The sequence below is a fragment of the Lutzomyia longipalpis genome, chromosome 2 (genome assembly GCF_024334085.1).
Source record: "Lutzomyia longipalpis isolate SR_M1_2022 chromosome 2, ASM2433408v1".
In the NCBI taxonomy this organism is placed as follows: domain Eukaryota; kingdom Metazoa; phylum Arthropoda; class Insecta; order Diptera; family Psychodidae; genus Lutzomyia; species Lutzomyia longipalpis.
The window spans coordinates 25,634,503-25,652,180 of record NC_074708.1 but is presented as its reverse complement, the minus strand read 5'-3'; the positions used below and the strand labels follow the sequence as shown (position 1 = coordinate 25,652,180).

Here is a 17,678-nt window from a genome sequence, read left to right as displayed (position 1 = left end):
CAACAATTGCAAAACTTTGTACCCTTTTCCAACCCTCCCGTCACAGAGCTCCCCAAAGAGGGAAAATCTGCTGTATTTTGCTGCAGGATTTTCACAAATGTATTGACAGTCCTTAAATAAACACAATTGCTACGAACATTGGGGAGTTTACTCTTTGCACTAGATACACATTCAACATTGCACCAGAATGTGCTGAAAGTTTTTCCACCCCAACAAGAATGGGGGTGGCTCTTGTGGGAGCTACCTTTTTGGACTCTAGGTGGGTTTGTGTTGGAGAAAATTTTTGTTGTGAATTTCCTTCAGTACCATGTGTATCATGTTGTCGAATGGGGATGGGTGGGTGGTAAGGGGGTGGCTGCTTGCAATTGAGAACCCAGAAAGCCATCGAAGTGACAAAGAAAGTCCAGGGGAGAAGTGATAAAGTCCCTGCATTTTGTTCTTAACCACCCTCAGACACAGCATGGGTATAAATGTGTGTTTTCGGAGCGACAATTGGAGCAGTTGGCACAGAAAAAAAAACTACCCCGAACTACCCACAACAGCAGCGATTTTGTCACCAACCCACCCCCTCACAGCAAGTAACATGACACACAATACAGTGAGAAGCGCATTGTTCTGCACCCCCCACGCCATGTGCCACCAATTCAGCTGGATATGGCTTTTATTAAATCTGCTGATGATGGTGATAGACAGAGTATGAGGGAGGTGAATCCCAAAATCACCCCCATTGTGTGTGCGAGAAAGACTCCACCAAAGCATAAAAATTCCAACCACCACAGCATATTGTTTCGCATGCGGAAATCTCCATTTAATGCATCTCGGAAATTGGTAGCAACTTCATGGGATTTTCTGAGACAGCTCACAAGTTAAGTCAACAAGAATAATGAAACTATATGGACGTGACTCTCTGCCATACTTGGTATTATATAGATTAGCTTTTATTATGTTGCTTTTTGGGGGGGATGATTGTAAATTGGGGTAATTACAAAAAAGGAAAAAAAAAGTTCTTCTTAATTAGAACAGCGCATAATATGAAGAAAAGTTCATTAAAAAGTTTGGATTGATATTTAACTCTTTAAGCCTGATGAAGGGGGTGAGATTCTTCGGAATATTGAGGTGAAATTTGATTCTAAAGTTTGGCATAGTATATTTTCAAGGCTAGGCCTATTTTTTGAAGCTAGTCTTTAGTTTTTGGGTAGGAATAAGGCTTTTCAAGGTTAGGCTCTCAAGGTTTATAGTTAAATCAGACTAAATCTCCAAAAAAACATTTAGGTCTAATTCAGTCTGACTTAACCGTAAAAACTTAAAAATGTGATTTTGGAAAACCTAATACTAACCTAAAAAATCCTTAAAAGAATCCGAAGACGGTTTTGCTAAAATCTTTAAAAAACGAAACAAGATTTTAGACAAAGTTTAAAAATGAACCTTAAATAAAGGAAAAGAATAAGATTAAAAGAATTTCTCTTTCTCTTAACTCCTTTTTTTTCTTATTTTTTTCCTTTATTAAAGGTTTTTTTTTAAACTTGGCGTAAAAACTTGTTTCGTTTTTTTAAAAGATTTTAGCAAAACCCTCTTAGGATTCTCTTAATGATTTTTTAGGTTAGTATTAGGTTTTTAAAAATCACATTTTTAAATTTTTACAGTTAAGTCAGTGATTCCCTTAAACCTTTACAAATTTCCCAAATAAAAAAAAAAAAGAAAATAAAATCAATTCCCACCCAATTTTCTTAACAAATATCTCTCTCAATCCTTTCCTTAATCTCGTTTAAAATCGAAAACTTAGACATGATTGAACTGAAGAAGCCTCAAAAGGAGGCTTATAAAATAATTATACTTCTCTATATCCTTTAAATGCAATCTTCCTAATGAAATCCTCTCATCTTTTGGCAATTCAAGGAAGTTTCCTTCAGCATAAGTACATATTGAGGACTGCATTGTAAAACCGGCTAAGTCGGTTCGGAGCTCATACCGACTTAGCCGGTTTTACAATGCAGCCCTCGATATACATAATCTGATGGACATTCGGACAGTCCTATCATATTCAAATTTGTTCAAGATCCTCCCCCTCTCCTTTCCACCTCTGCTTGGCACCTTCAATCAATATGCAGGAGGTATGTATATGTATTTATGCATGGGCGGTGGGGACATTTAACAAAATTTAGGTGCCTCCCTTTGATACTCTCCTCAATGGCCTCTTGCATGATCCCAAAACACGACTTCCCCACAAGACTTTAATTAATTGCCTGATTGGTATGTGTGCAATTAAATTGAATTGGTGTTAATTAAAAGGTCATTTACATGAACATGTCGTCGATGGGAATTTATATCTTTCTATCGTCACTACACCAACATGGAATCATGTTGAGCAAGTGCTGCTGTTACTATTTGGGAGCACTTGAAATGGAGAGGACTTATAATTGCAAGTCAAACATTGAGACATTTTCTTATGCACACAAAAACCACCCCTCAAATGCTCTTCTCCATTTTCTCCGAATGATTCTCATACATAAACACCCAGCCAAGAATTCTTGGAACTTCCCAAGCATTGGGGAAGCAAAATGGGGAAATCCCACTAGTTCTTACACACAGTTCTAAGAAGAGACAAGTCTTTTGAGGATATAAGTTGGGTACAACCTCTAGGAAAAGCTTCGACAAAGTGGGATATAGCTCCATAATGCTACAATGTAACTTTGCTTTTGACATAAAACTGATTATTACTTGAGGTATGAGGCGGGGGGTGTATAGGAGGTCGTATAGGAGGATGAGAGGGATGATAAGGTGGATGGGTTACATATCTCACAGAGAGAAGTTGTTCAATATTCTTGCCAAGGTTTCCCCCCATACCCACACACACTGTCTTCGTTCTAAACCATCAGCCACCCCCCTCAAATCTAATAATACCGAATTGGCTGTACTAAAAACTTCCACCCTAACCCCTATCCTACCCTCCCCACTCACCCCCGCACATAGCATCAGAGTCAGTGTAATGAAAAAGCAGCAAAACTTTATCCACCAAACTTTTCTCCAATAAACTTTTCTCTATGTTTCCCGGTGTATACCGTCTCTATATACATACTTTTATGGGGCACAAAAAAGCTCCACCACCTACCACCCCCCTTCCCCTTATCCATCGGAAAGTGTACTTTGTATATTTGCCATAGCGAAGATTTTTTTATTGTCTCTCTCAATTTTCTCTCTTCAGACGTTTTTTTTTTTCGTTGTTGTTGCTTCGCCTTTTGCGAATAAACACAAATATGATATTTTTCTTATCCCAAGCGAAAAGTTATGAAAATACTTCCAAGTTTTCTAACAGACATTTCTCCGGGAATATGACAAAATTGCATGGGAGCTTTTTTTGCTCTCTCTCTTGCCAAATGATTTGTCCCCCTGAGGGAATAAAAGATTTTTCTTAAATAAGACTCTGTGTGTGTGATTTGAGGCGTCTCAGGCAGGTGAATTGAGGGCAGGAAGTAGGGGAGATGGGGGAGATTTTAATTCCTTAGATGTCGAAGTTTTCATTTTTCTGGTTGAGATTTTTTCCTGGGAGTTAAAAAAGAACTTTTTTTATTATGAAAGTAAAAAAAAAGCTTTGGGAGTTTTCCTTATATATTTATTTATTTAACTCAGGAGCCCATTTTGTCAAAAATCTTTCATTAATTATCATAAAATTTGAGAGCTGTAAGATTTTTTAGTATTCTATGAAAATCTTTAATGAGAAAAATTCTTGTACAAAAATCTTTAACGAACATTCTAAGAGTTTTTTTTTAAGAAAACCTTTTGATTTTGTTTTGCAGCACGAAAATAATCGCCCCAAAAACACAAACTGTTAAAATCTTTACAAAATTTCAATATTTTACAAACAAAAAACAAAAATTTTAAACAGAATTGATTCCTTTTAAATCAATAAATAGTTTTATTGCAATATTTTAATTAAATATTTTGATATTATTTTAATAATTTCAATTTTTTATTTAGCCTTTCAGTAGTTAATTAATTGAAAATTATTCAATTTGATCAATTTGTTCCTATTGATTTAATCTGAAATAATTGAAGCATATACTTCATTCGGAATTAATTAAATTAAATTATATTAAAATTTATTAAGTGGAAATTTTGAAATATAACTGATTTGGTGATTTTATTAAAAATATTTTACAAAAGAGTCTCATTAATGTTTATTTTAGTTTTCAATCAATGACCCCTTCATCAGGTTTATCAATTTAGGCTTTAAAAAAAGCCCATAAAATCCAATCGAGTCTTGAATTTTCCTAATTCATGTAAAACTTCCTGGAAAAAAGCTCCATAAAAACTTCTACGTTTTCTCTAATTTCTCACACAAAATAACCAAATAATGCCTCAAAATATTTGTCAGTTAGTGTATTATGATAGAGAAAGAGGAAGAGTTTGGTAGTGATGATTCATGTAAATTTAAACTGTTTACCAATTCCACACAGAACTGTGAGTGAAGGGGATGCAATTTTTGGGGATGGTGGATGCACACTTTTCGATGGGATTTTATCGCGGTTTCAGACAGTCAACATTTACACTGGGAGAGCGCCAAATGAAACAAAACTAACCACTCGGTGGGCCCAAAAACCACTCGTCGAAGTATTAAAGCACATACAGATATCGGATTGGGGGTGGTTGTGGAATTTTGCATTTCAAACCAAAACTTCATCTCATTCCCTCTCAATTCCCACCCCAAAAATGTGCTTTTTCTCTCACGCTTCCTCTAAAAAAAAGAAGAATTTTTGCAGTAAAGCGAGGATGAAGAAAAAAATCAGAAGCAATGCATAAAAAGTATAAAAGCCTATCCATGTTAAAATCCAGGGATTGCTCCTTCGTGTCGGGCTGATAAGGTATAGCAAAATTTTGAGACAAGCCGTGGGTGTTTCGGCAAACAATTGAATTTCCACCTGCAGATTAGGTTGGTGCTGTGCACGGTGGAGAACACCTGTTGGTCAATTTGTAAGGTTGAATGCAATTTGCAACGCGGACGAAGGAATGTTATTTCTCACGCGCAACCATTTCGCATAAAATATCGATTAAAATATTCAGAGTTTCGCAATTTTCAGCTGCACAGCACATTCCGCCAACACTTATGGTGTGGGAAAGTTTGTTTTAGCTGATAAGCAAACTTATACCGCGTGTTATCGATTTGAAAATGATTAATTATGGGGAATTTAAGGGAGTGGAATTAATACAATAGGTTCTACTGTAAAACTAAGGCTATTTTTGCGATGGGTTTAAAAGTTCCATTAAAAAATTGATAGAAAAAGGAGTTTATTCAAAAAAGATCAAGGAATAAGCGTCTGGCGGTTTTTGTGCATTGAAATTCGTAAAAAAAATCATTCGTAAATGTATTCATCTCTAATTCTATCTGATCTAGCTTTCAAACTTCAAATACCTAATCTTAAAAAACTTAAACATGAAGTAAAAGAAAACTTAGATCTTGTCTGAAAAGGTTAGATCGAGTATAGAAAATGTAGGCCTGATTTAAAAAGTGAGAGCCTGGCCTAATAAACCTAGTCCTAGCCAAAAACAAAATCAAGCTTTAAAAACTTAGGACTGATTAAAGAAAAATCTAATTCTAGCCTAAAATTTAAACTTAGCTTAAAAAACTAAACCCAGAAGTTAAAAAACTTATGCCGGACTAAAAAACTTTAGCCAAGCTTAAATAATTCGGGGAAAGTTTAAAAAATTAAGCCTGGTTCAGAAAATTAAATCCTAGCTTCATAAACTTAGTTCTAGCCAAAAAAAGAGTCGAGTTTTAAAAACTAAAGTCGGATTAAATAAAAATCTAATTCTAGCCTAAAATTTAGGAAACTTAACCCGGAAAAAAAAGCTAAGCAAAGTTTAAATAATTCAGGTAGAGGTTAAAAACTTAGGCATCGCTAGGAGGACTTAGGCCTAACTTAAAAACCTCAGGTCTTTCTTGAAGGACTTAAGCCTAGTTTCAGAAACTCAGATCTAGCCTTAAAAATCTTAGCTCAAACCTAATAGTTCATTTAACTTTATCAAATAGACTTTCCGAGCGTACTAAATATACTACAATTGACCAAATCTGGTTTAAAATATTCTTAAAAGGAATAAGCTCCTTTCTCTTAATTATTTTCGTCAAGTTTCTAAAATTGTAATATAAGAAATTTAAAGCTTTTGGCATATAAAATCCAATAACCGAACCAACCTTAACCGATATATTACAGTGACCCCCCGACTTTCGGTATAAAGTACAAGCAATTTACAACGAACACCCCCTAAAGCATCCTCATGAGTTATTGCATCCCCCCGTTCAAATAATCTTTGGTGATGGATAAAAATGACTAAAGGAAATACCCTGGTATCCGCATGCTCGATAATCCCCAATGTAGATGGTCCTATTTCCTATCCCCATTTACCATGGGAGAGCGATGGGAATGGAGCCTTCAAAGCAACGACGGATGCTTGGGGGACCTCTTTACAATGCTAATCACGCTCTGGAACGCTTTGTCTTTCCTCCACTTTGGCATTCAGGACTCTCGTTCTCTCTATCTCTTTTTCATGCTCATGCCATCCTATTTTCACCCCCTACCCAAACAGCCCCCATATGATGAAGCTTGAAGGACGTCCATCAAGTTTCACGCTCCAAACTCCATCGTACACATTTTCGGAGGGAGATGATTTGGGAAACTGAGAAGTACTTCCGAGAGTGTGAAAGGGGGGTTTTGTACAGAATTAGAAATTCCACACCATATCGCACCCATTAAATGCAATCATTCAACCCCGATGGTACCAAACCCACGAGGCATTTCAGGAGACAACGATGGATGAGACAGTGCAAGACAGCACCCTCCGGACGATGAATTTTCCACCCTGAACACGATGTGAATAGGAAAATCATCTTGTCTGAGCCACCTTGCACTTTTCCCGTCACCCCCCACCCCTCAATTTTCTCACTCACACGGAGAATTTTTCCACCCGGAGACTATATGAAAAGATAGGCATCGGTGCTGTGGTTTTATTCTAGAAAGAAACGTGGAGGACACTCAAAAAGTCCTCGTATAGCCCCTCAAGTTTAGATAAGAAATCTTTCCCAGAGCTAAGCATTTTAATAAATCACGCTCTTGTTGCTGAAAAAAAAGCAGCAAGATGTGGCTAAAAAAAAGGTGCAATGGCTTTCAATGAGCTTGTGCAAATTTGCTGTGGAAATTACTAGAAAAATCGTGTTCATATTAAGTGCAGTTTATTGTTGTCTCCTAAAGCTGAGAAGAGAACATACGTACATGTACTGAGGTACCAGAAAAAGGTGCCTCGAAAGAAGTTCCCCGAGAGCTACAATTAAACGGCAATTAATCGTGATTGTGGGGCAGAAGAAGGGCAACTGCAGTGCGATGGCATGGAAGATGTATGAGTTGTATGAGTACAGAGTGTGCCAATTGTCCTGTATGCTCACTAGAGGGATTTTCTTTTCACTCTAATTCCAGACATAATTATGATTTTCTTGTTGTCATAAAATTATTTTTTTGTATCTTTCTTTAATGTGAAAAAATTATAAAAATTTAAATAATTTTCCCAAAAGAATTATTCTTGAACACTGAACATTTCCCTTCCTGAAAATTTCATTTCAATCGTTCATTTCTATTTCTCCAATTCCTGGAGTATTCCCGAGAATTCCACACAAGAAACTTCATTTCACGCCTCGTGAAGCAAAACCGCGTTTGGGGGAAACGGGAAGAAGTGTCCACAGAGAGAGGGGCCCACGGGGAGCGCTTCTTCGTTCTTGCCGACAACTACCAAGCCATCGTGCAAACGCCATAGCAATAAAATAATAAGCAAAGTGCAACTAGTTGAAGAAGGTTTTTTTGCAGCAAAAAAAAAGAAGTAGAAAAAAAACCCACACACCCGCTCATTCACCTCATCCAGGTGATGCAGTGCCAGAGCACTAAGAATTGCGGGTTGTGGAAAAAAAAGAAAAAGAAGAAAAGTGAAAAATATGCTGTACAAGTGCCTGCAAATATGGTGCTAAATCACGATTTTTCATTTGAGCCACCCTCCAGCCTCGTGAGATCCCCAACGGCACGAAATAGTTCGCCCACTTTGCAACTATTATGTGCCGGAGTACAATCACTGATGGATCATCTTGCGCTGCAAATTTAATATTGCACACAGTGCAACACTTGGCACAGCAATTTTAACCTGTGTCTACCAACTGAAATTTCCACTTGGCAGCAGACAATAAAGCTACGGGCATCTCATGTGGCTAAAGTAGATTATGTATTTTGGGTACACACAGCGTGGGAGGAGGTGGGGAATAACAGAGAAATCTCTTTGAGTTTTAGAAGTACAATTTTAGAGCAATTTATGCTCACTAAAAGGTTACAATTTTATTCGATTTCTATTGAAAAATTCTCAAATTATTTTCCAATAGTAAGTATGAATACTTTGAATAGTTTTTGTCGTACAGAGATGGGCTTTTACATGACAATTTTAGGAGTAGAGAATGCAAAGAAATTTTAATCCTTTTTGATTAGTGAATTAGTGGAGGTTTTGAGAGGAATTACAAACTTTTTCTTTCAAATAAGTGCCCTAATTTGAAATTAGAATGACTTCTAAGACATCGCTGGAAAGCATTTTCTATCGCAATTTCCTGTAATAAATCTGATATATTTTGTAATTTTAATGTTTTGTTTTAAATCTTGAAGTTAATTGTATTTTCCTAAATAGGGGAATCAATTGAAATTTCAGAAGTTAATTAATTTCGTTTTTTCTATTATTTACATCATTCGCAATTTCTATTTCTGACATTTAACCATAAATTATTACACAAAGTTGACAAACAACTTTCAAGTTAGTTTAGAAATTTTTATGAAGCTTTGAGGAATTTTAATTCATCAGATTATTATTTTTATTATCCGGTTTTAAAGAAATTGTAATCAATGATAAAGTATAGATGTAATCTATTGTCAAAACAAGAGCTTTCCAAAAATTTTCTTTAAAAATTTAATGATAAAATCATCTGTAAACTCCAAAAATTAAAAATACAGCTTTTCCACTTTTTAAAATTATTTTCCTGTTTTAAAGAAATTGTAATCAATGATATATTATATGTAATCTATTATCTAGACAAATACTTTTGTGTCATTTTCTCTAAAAATTAAATGATAAAATCATCTGTAGAGTCCAAAAATTAAAAATAAAGCTTTTCCAATTTTATTTTAATCCAAAACTGGAAGTAAACTTGGGTAGAAACGGTTGCAGAAGAACCTCAAAAGACTACAAAGATTAAATTTTATGAAAGACCAACGTCGACAAGTTTTTTTAGTCCCAAAAATCTCTTTGAGTTTCCCCGGAAAAAGAGGATTTTCATCCATTGAAATGAGATGCAAGAAAGTTGGGAAAAATCCCCCAATAGATTGTGGACATAGCGAGCCTGACATTTCCGTTGACACACAGGAAGCACACAAGTGAAAGAATTCCCAAAACAAGCTAATAAAGTGAAAAAGTTGGAGGATATGTGGAAAACTTCCAAATAAAATCAACTCCATTATTTATTCATATGCTCGTCGAAGAGTGTATGCACTTTTTTTTGCAGCAGCAGCAACTCTCTCTTTTTTCTCTGGCAGGGAGCCAAGGGAATTTTTCATCCCCTCGCAGGAAAAATTGTAGGTAGGTATATGTATGTATGCCATGGGAAATGGCAACCACAATCACACGAATCATGTTTCAAAGGTGGAAAATTGAATTTTTCCTCGTAACTGCAAGTCAACATCTGTGCCATTTTCTCTTGCTCTCTCTCTCTCTCTCACTCGTCAGCCTAAGGGTGGTGTGGGATAGGAGGGTTATAACAACCACCACATGTCATTCGACTTTTGCAAATTCTTCCCATTTTATCCATCCCAAAGGGCACAAGAGACACTCTAGGAGAGATATACTCACCAATGCCTGGAAATTGAGAGGAAAAATCAGCAAGGAAAAACCCAGGAAAGAAGGAAAAACCTTCGCCAGAAATCAGGACAACGGGAGTTTATTTACAAATCAATCTCACAGACATATTTCTTTGCATATATGTACCATGGAAAAAATCCCTTATTCCATTGGAAATTCTTGCACCATAGACAATGTACACAACATGCTCTGAAGCGATTCTGCAAGACAACAACGGACAAGAAGTGCATATGGGTAGCATTCCTTTGACAAATTCCTCCCGGGAATTTTCTCTTTTTTTTTTTTCGTTTACTTCTTTTAGCATTCTCCAAGGAGGAATCCACACAAATGGGGGAGTACAGGAGAAGGGTGAGTATTGTACAAGGAAGCGGGCGAAACATACAAACATAAAAAAATACCAAAAGGCCAAAAATAATAAATAAAAATGAATTTTGACAAAAAGAATACAAAACACTTTGCATAGCGATTTTGCATGAGGAAGAATTTTGTTGTTTTTGGGGTTTGAGGGGGGCAGAAATACAAGAGATTGGGAACTCACCAAAAGGTGTAGCGCATCGGGCAAAGTGTTAAAGTTATAAGTTGGGAACCCGCTCTGGAAATAAAAATGACAAAAAATATCATCAAAATCTCGTTGATTTTTTTCGGGTTTTTTTTGTGGAAAAAATTGAAAAATTAAAAATGTTTTCTGTGGTGCACGAGGGGGGGGGGCAGGTGGGAAAATCTGCTGGAAAAAGGAGTAATTTGCACTAAATCACTGGAGTTGTGTTAGAAAATTGCAAATTGTGTGTTTATTTAATCTATTAAACTTGTACGGAAAATTGGGGATAAATCATTTGAAGATAGGGGGTTTTTAATTAACTGTTCTAAAGCACTATTAATTGAAAAACGTCTCGGAAAATTGGGAGAAATTCCATTTAATTCAAAAATTATGCTAAGAAATTCATAAGATGTTTTATGAATGGATAGAAATTCGAAAAAAATTTCTAATTTTTTTTTAATTAAAAAAGTTTTTTTTAAATACTTAAATACGTAAAAATAAATTCTTATGATCTCGGAAAATTGCATTTAATGGAGCATTTTCAGGGCAAGTAAAATAACATTTTATTCGAATTAGTGTTGCTTCTGAATTTGTCACAGATATTGCAAATAAATCATGTGGAAAACCAAAAAAATTCTCCTGAAAATCATAGAAGAAAGTATCCTAATAACGTCAAATTGATCAAAACCCCCCAAAACCTTTAATATTAAGAAGAAAGATTCTTAACAGAATTTTTTTTCTATCCGTTCTGGGACATTTTCTTTAAATTGGGAACCTTAAATCGTTAAATAATGTTCTATACATCAAGAATTTTTTTTGCATACTAATTAGCGATTACGCCTTTCACCCAAAAAATCCCCGGTTCGAATACCAATGAGGGAATTTTTTTTCTTAAGATTTTCTTTCCTTTACTTTATTAGAAAAATTAAAAAAAATGTTTAAGAAAAAATTATTGAAAGAAAAAGAATAAAGTTTTTTTTTTAAATCATAAAATATTTAGAAAAATGTTATTTTACATAAAACTTCGAACATTTTGTCGTTCAATTTGGCAGTAGCATGATCCCCATCTTCGTTTAATTTCTCATATTACAAGAAAACTATTCAAAATAAATCTTCAGCCATTAATTATTGTTAGAAATATCAACCAAATAGCCTCATTGGCTCCTTTGAAAATCCCGCAATTCAACAAAACAACAAAAGCCATAACTTAATTTTCTATTTCGTACGCAAATCAATTAAGTTTCTTCCAATTCTCATGTTGGGAGAGATCTTCGCGCATACAAACTGGAAACATAATCCTCATGGTCATTGGCAGATTGCGTGTCTTGAGGAGAGAGAGATGAAAATGTTTGGTGTCGTTTGTGATAAAAATTAAAATTTAACAAATCGCCAGAAAGTCTCCTCGATACACATAATTAACCACAAATACGATTATCTCTGTTTGGTTCTCTTTGTCCCACCGTTCGATTTCATAATGAGCTCCACAAGAGCCACATGAGGGAACTTTTTCCGTGTGAGAGGTGAACAATACGGTTGGGGATTTGAATAAAAAAGGCATTGATACTCGATCCGGGTGAGCATCTAATGACAATTAATAGAAAATGGAATGGGAAATGGCACGATGGGGACAAATTGAATAAAATTCTTCCAACTTCTATTATATGGAAGATGATGTTAGTTTCTTTTTTTTTCATGGAGGGGGATATCGTAGGTTTTTTGGCATATAATTGTGAGAAGCTCCAACCTATGGCATGTGTGGATGACGAGGGGACCTCTTGGAGGAAATATGGCCACCAAATGTGACCTGAAAAACTCTCTAAACTAACGAAAAAAAGAGCTTCAACTGCATGACCCCATTGAATTTCTTTACTCCACCAAACCATTTACTCGTGACTGGCTGCTGCATCCAACCCTATAATTTCCTTCTCCAAGGTGGGCCACAAGGAGATGATGAAAAAACCCACCATATTTGCACAACAGATTTCCCTCCGCCCACCCAGAAGCGCATACCTTTCAGCAAAATGTCTGTCAGGTTTTTTTTTCAGCTGAATTTTTGCATTTTACTCGCGCTGAATGTCGAAGCCTTTCCCCCAAGGCCCCCCCTTCAATATGAGTTGAGGAAGAAAAAAAAAAGAATTCAAAATGGAGAAAAAGAAATTCTGCGCTTGTCAGGCTTTTATGAGCTTTTGCAATGCATTTCGCCGTGTAAATAGTATGTGACCCACTTTTCATGCACAAGTCACGACTCCTCACACTTTAACAGAGACACCACCACCAACACCCCTTCAGAATTTATAGATGGTAAAAGCTCTTTTGCTTTATTAAAATGTTCTCATTTTTTCTCCTTCTTGGAATCATTTTAGTAGTGTTAGAAAAATATTTATTTTGAAAACAAAAAATAAATTTAATGAAGTTGGAAAATTATTTTTTTTTTTTAAATTTAGGGATAAGATTTCCTAAATATTGTCTATTTTATTTATTTTTTTATTTAAGTAGATTAAGTTGATAAAGGGGTTGCCATCACTGCTGATGATTTCCCTTTATTATTTATTACCTATATCTTTAAGAAAACCTAAAGATTCTTTTTAAAATAATCCTTAACTAATTTGAGGAATCCTGCAGACAAGGATTTATGCAAATTGACTTTTTTGCCCCGTTCTCCTCTATTTATTCGATTTTTCAACAATTTCGAAATATATCTTAAACCTGATTATTTTTTTTTTCAATTTAAATAAAAAATATTAGAAATTTTTTCTCTCAGTGCTGCACATTCAGTTTATACGGAATAAAAAAGAAATGTTTTCCGCGTGAATTTTGCCCATAAAGACAAATTGGGGGTGAGATTGGACCCACTTACAGTGCATTGCAGCACAAAAAGTCGTAAATATTAAAATTAATCACATAAAAATTTAATATATAATACAATGTCATTAATTTCAATGAAGAAAGAATGGAGTAAATCGTAAAAGTGTCACCATAAAAAATTCAAAGAGTCATTTAGGAACATTCTCCGGGGCGTATTTATGGTCAAGCGGATACGAGGGGGTGGGCGGAGGGAGATGTATTAAACAATGTCCAGTGTGTTTTTATGTGTAATGTGTCCATTATGTTATCTTTAGCGAGCGAGAGCATGGTGAATGGTGCGATGATGAGGAGAGATGGCTGATTTCTCGGTGATCGATAAGATCGATCTCTGTGTTGCGCGTCTATTTTAATGGTACCGCCACCACCACCCACCCACCCACTCCAGGGTCTAACTCTATAAAAGAGAGGACGAATTAATTTTTACGATTCCAAAAACCTCCCTCATTTCGAGAGGTTCTCGTGTAGCAGAAATCAACCACCCGTGCACCGTCCCTTGCGTCACCACCCCCCCCATACCCACCACACATAGCCCCCCATTGGCACACACACACACAACATTTTTACGACATCAACAGAGAATTTAATTGCGGAAAAATGCCGATAAAACCTCTCCAGTTTATCTCTCATTCACTTCAATGGCTCCATTTATTTTGTTTTATATATTAAAATACAATATTGTGAGAGCTTTTTGTGCTCCGCTAACGAAAGCTCCCACCCCGGTGCGGAAGTCGCGTGGGTGTGGGCGTTAGGCGGAAGAATTTAAGCACAGAAGAAAAGGAAGAAAAAAGTGTATTTAATTGCCAAACTTTTGGGAGGGTATTTCACGGGGAAAACAGGAAGAAGAGAGAGAGTGTGTGAACGAGAGGAGACCTTCCCAATTGAAACGTATCACTTGCCATTTATGTGGTTTCGATGTCCATATTACCCATCTTCCGCGGTGTAGCGTGTAAATATTTCGCTGTGAATTATTGACGACATTGTTGCTCGATTGAGTCATTACAGTCACGCTATGCATTAAAGGCAATCTCCATGTAATATTGGCACCCTGGAATCAAATTCTTACACACTGTTCACAATTCACTCTATTATTAACACAATGTATACACACATCATTAGCAGGAAGTATCACCAACACGCCATGCTGAGAAAAAACACAGTTCGACAGTGTTATAATTTCGCCACCGCAATTTAATAAATAACGTACTTATAATGTACAATATGAGGGGTTGAATTAATCGGGGAGGAATAGGGAAATATATATTAAATTGTATGTAATGTACATAAAGCTTTAAGCTTTTTAATGACAAAAATTCCTTTAGAATGTTTTAAGAGCAGAATTTTGCTTTAAAAAAGTTCTAAAAGCTTCTTTATAAAGGTTTAGAATATTTTTTCGAATACTGACGAGTTAGATAATAAACTAAATTCATTAGAATTCCCAAGGGGTGTTTATCTGATGAAAATGTTCGGATTATTCGTCAAGAATCAGACTTTTTGGAGAGATTATGATTATTCGTCAAAAAAAATCGAATTATTCGTTAAGATTCAGTTTATTCGTCGAGATTTAGAGATTTGTATTATTTGTGTTTAGGATTTTTCGTCAAGAAAACTTAGATTATTCTTAAAAAAGAATCGAATTATTTTTCGGGATTTGAATTATTTGTCTTTCGGACTTTTCGTTGAAATTCGGATTTTTCATCAAGAAGACTTATTGTTAGATTGTTCGTCAAGAAGATTCGGATTATTCGTTCAAATTCATATGATTAATTAATGAAATACAAACTACTCATCAAAATTCAGATTATTCTTTAAGGAAATTCAAACTATTCGTCAAGATTCGGATAATTCATCAAGGAAGTTTAAACTATTCGTCTAGATTCGGATGAATCATCTTTGATTCGGCAAAATAATCGAAATATTCGACAGATAAACACCCCTTGAAAAGAATGTGAAATCCTTCTAAATTAGAATGGAATATATAGAAAGTTATCATTTTAATCGATTTCTAAATTCATCTTTTAAATTTGAAAGGAAGCAATTAATGCCTCCAAATCAAGAAGAAATATTTAAAATCTTAGCAAAATACGTCAAAGTTTTAATATACAAAAAATAAATAAATAAATAACTACAAATAAGGTAGGTAATGAGGAAGAAAAACCAACAAAAAACTTTGATTATTAAAAATCAATTACCAAAGTTGATTTTGTGCAATAAATATAAATGCATTCATGGCAAATATAGTCATGAATATAAAGCTCAAAAGCTCCCCTTTTTTCGACTTTTCTGCAAAAGTTATTTAGAAAATTGTTTACACGAAGAAAGACGCTCTGTGAGAGGAAACTACCCCCAAAGTGTATTTGAAGTTCCTTTTCATCTTTTTCGTTTGAATATTTTTCTCCTGCATGTTTTAAAGTTTGCACTCTCATGCCCATCTTTCTCCGCTCTACCCCCTCATATTTCGGTGAGGAGATGGAGAGATTTTTGCTACATAAAGTTCCTTCAGGCTTGGTGGAATTTCTTCGGTGTGTGCACCTCATAAACTTGGCGAGGATTCATAACTCATCACTTCTGCACAGAGAGAAAGAGAGAGAGAGTCGCATCTAAACCCAACCCCGGATGTGTGTGGGAAGCTTTCGACGGAGGTCCCTGAAATGTTGTAGGGCAAACACTATGGGAATGTAAGGGATGCTATATATAGGGCTGAGAAGACACAACAACTTCATGTATTATGCATTGAAATTGAATAAGTGAACAGCTTTTGGATTGTAAGGCAAATTTACAGGGCTTTTGGGGGATGTACCCAGAGTGAGTGAGCTTCTGTGTGTATGTATATTTAATTATGCCGAAAATGTGAATTTTCTCTCGCGCCGAGTTATTTTTTTTTATTCCCTCCCCCTTTCCACCCATTGTAGCGCAATGTTGCTCGTTTTTTGATGATTATTCCCGCCCCAGTGCTCCCACGTGGGAAATAAAAATAAACAACATCCATTCTCAGGATAAAGGAATTCAATTCAGGGTGCATCGTGCGCACAATATGGGGACACTGAGCATTGAAATTCATGCGCCATAGTCTCAGGGGAGCTGTGTTGGTGAATCAGTCATCAGTCGAGGGGGTCTGGTTCATAATGCACAACTTGTGTCTCGGCAATGCCAAAATGGGAAAAGGGAGAGTGGTAGGTACCACCAGACAGTCCCCTATCCACCCCTAAATGAGGAGTAATGGCAAATGGAATAGGGGGTGGTTTTAATAATCCACCATCGGCCTTTAAGCCGCCCCAAACAATGCGATGGAGTGCAATAAAATGGATGCGACACCCTCCGGGGGTGGACGAGCCTGCAGAAACACCCCAAATGGAGATAGTGTCACAGCTCCGAGATTTACGATGTGCGAATCACAGGGCGCACTCGGAAGTGCGTAAGCCACAGAATACTCAACCCCCTCGCCCCACTGGCAACATGATTCTTCCTGGGGGTAGCAGTGAGCAACACACACACCCCGGGATGCTCTTGGGTGCAATTTTTCACCCTCAAGCCTTTCAACGGGATATCTAGCCCCGCAATATAGGGGGTTGTGTGCAAAACCCTTATGGATGAGCTCGTTAGGGGGGCATCGCTGCGGTTTTGCGTTTAAATTGGGTGAATATTTCGTGTACACGGAGAGAGTGAGAGAGCATTATATTTAAAGGGGGTTGAAAATTGGGAAAAGCTTCAAGTTTGGATTGAAAATTTAAAGAAAAATCTAATATATCAATAGAATTTATCTTCCGGATGAAGAGGTCCTTTGATACAAATCTAAGGATATTCTATATTACCTCAAGTCTGTGCTCTTTGTGTATTTATTCTCATAATTTGCTCACATTTTGTTGAATTTGTTCCCCAAAAGAAACTCGATGTGTTTCGTTGTGTAAAGATAACTTGAACTCACCTGAAAAGATAAGAAAATAAATTCAAATTAAAAATTTGTTTGAGTGAAAATAAATTTCTAAATTTTTAATAAATTATCTGAAGTTTTTTTTTTAGCATTTTATGGGAATAATATTTAAGAAAAAATTACTCGAATTATTTTCAAAATATTTAAATGTTTGAAATATTAGAAACGAATCGTTAAATGTTTGATGAAACGTCATTTAGAAAAAATAACGTCAAAAATTTGAAGAAGAAACGTGAAACGCTTCAAATAAAATGTTAAATTTTTGGGAAAAATCGTTGAACATAAAAAGGTAATTGTCAAATTAAATGTCAAGTTAAAAGAAAGAAAAGTAAAATTTTATAAGAAATAAATTTCAAACGTCAAAAATAATTTTAAAAAACTTTAGAAAATAACGTTGAACGTTAGGAAAAAATGTCAAGCTTT

At 35.6% G+C, this 17,678-nt stretch overlaps 1 protein-coding gene across 2 annotated transcripts in view; it reads right to left on the bottom strand.

The window, feature by feature from the left end:
* The window catches only part of LOC129789723 (uncharacterized), a 274,016-nt gene that overhangs the window by 39,826 nt on the left and 216,512 nt on the right, over positions 1 to 17,678 (bottom strand). Inside the window, exon 3 of one of the 2 annotated variants that reach the window (XM_055826739.1) lies at positions 10,463 to 10,516. The exons of the other annotated variant lie outside the window; for it this stretch is intronic. Coding sequence (XP_055682714.1) covers positions 10,463 to 10,516 — 54 coding nt within the window. The remainder of the gene's footprint in view (positions 1 to 10,462; positions 10,517 to 17,678) is intronic. 2 annotated transcript variants of the gene reach the window in all.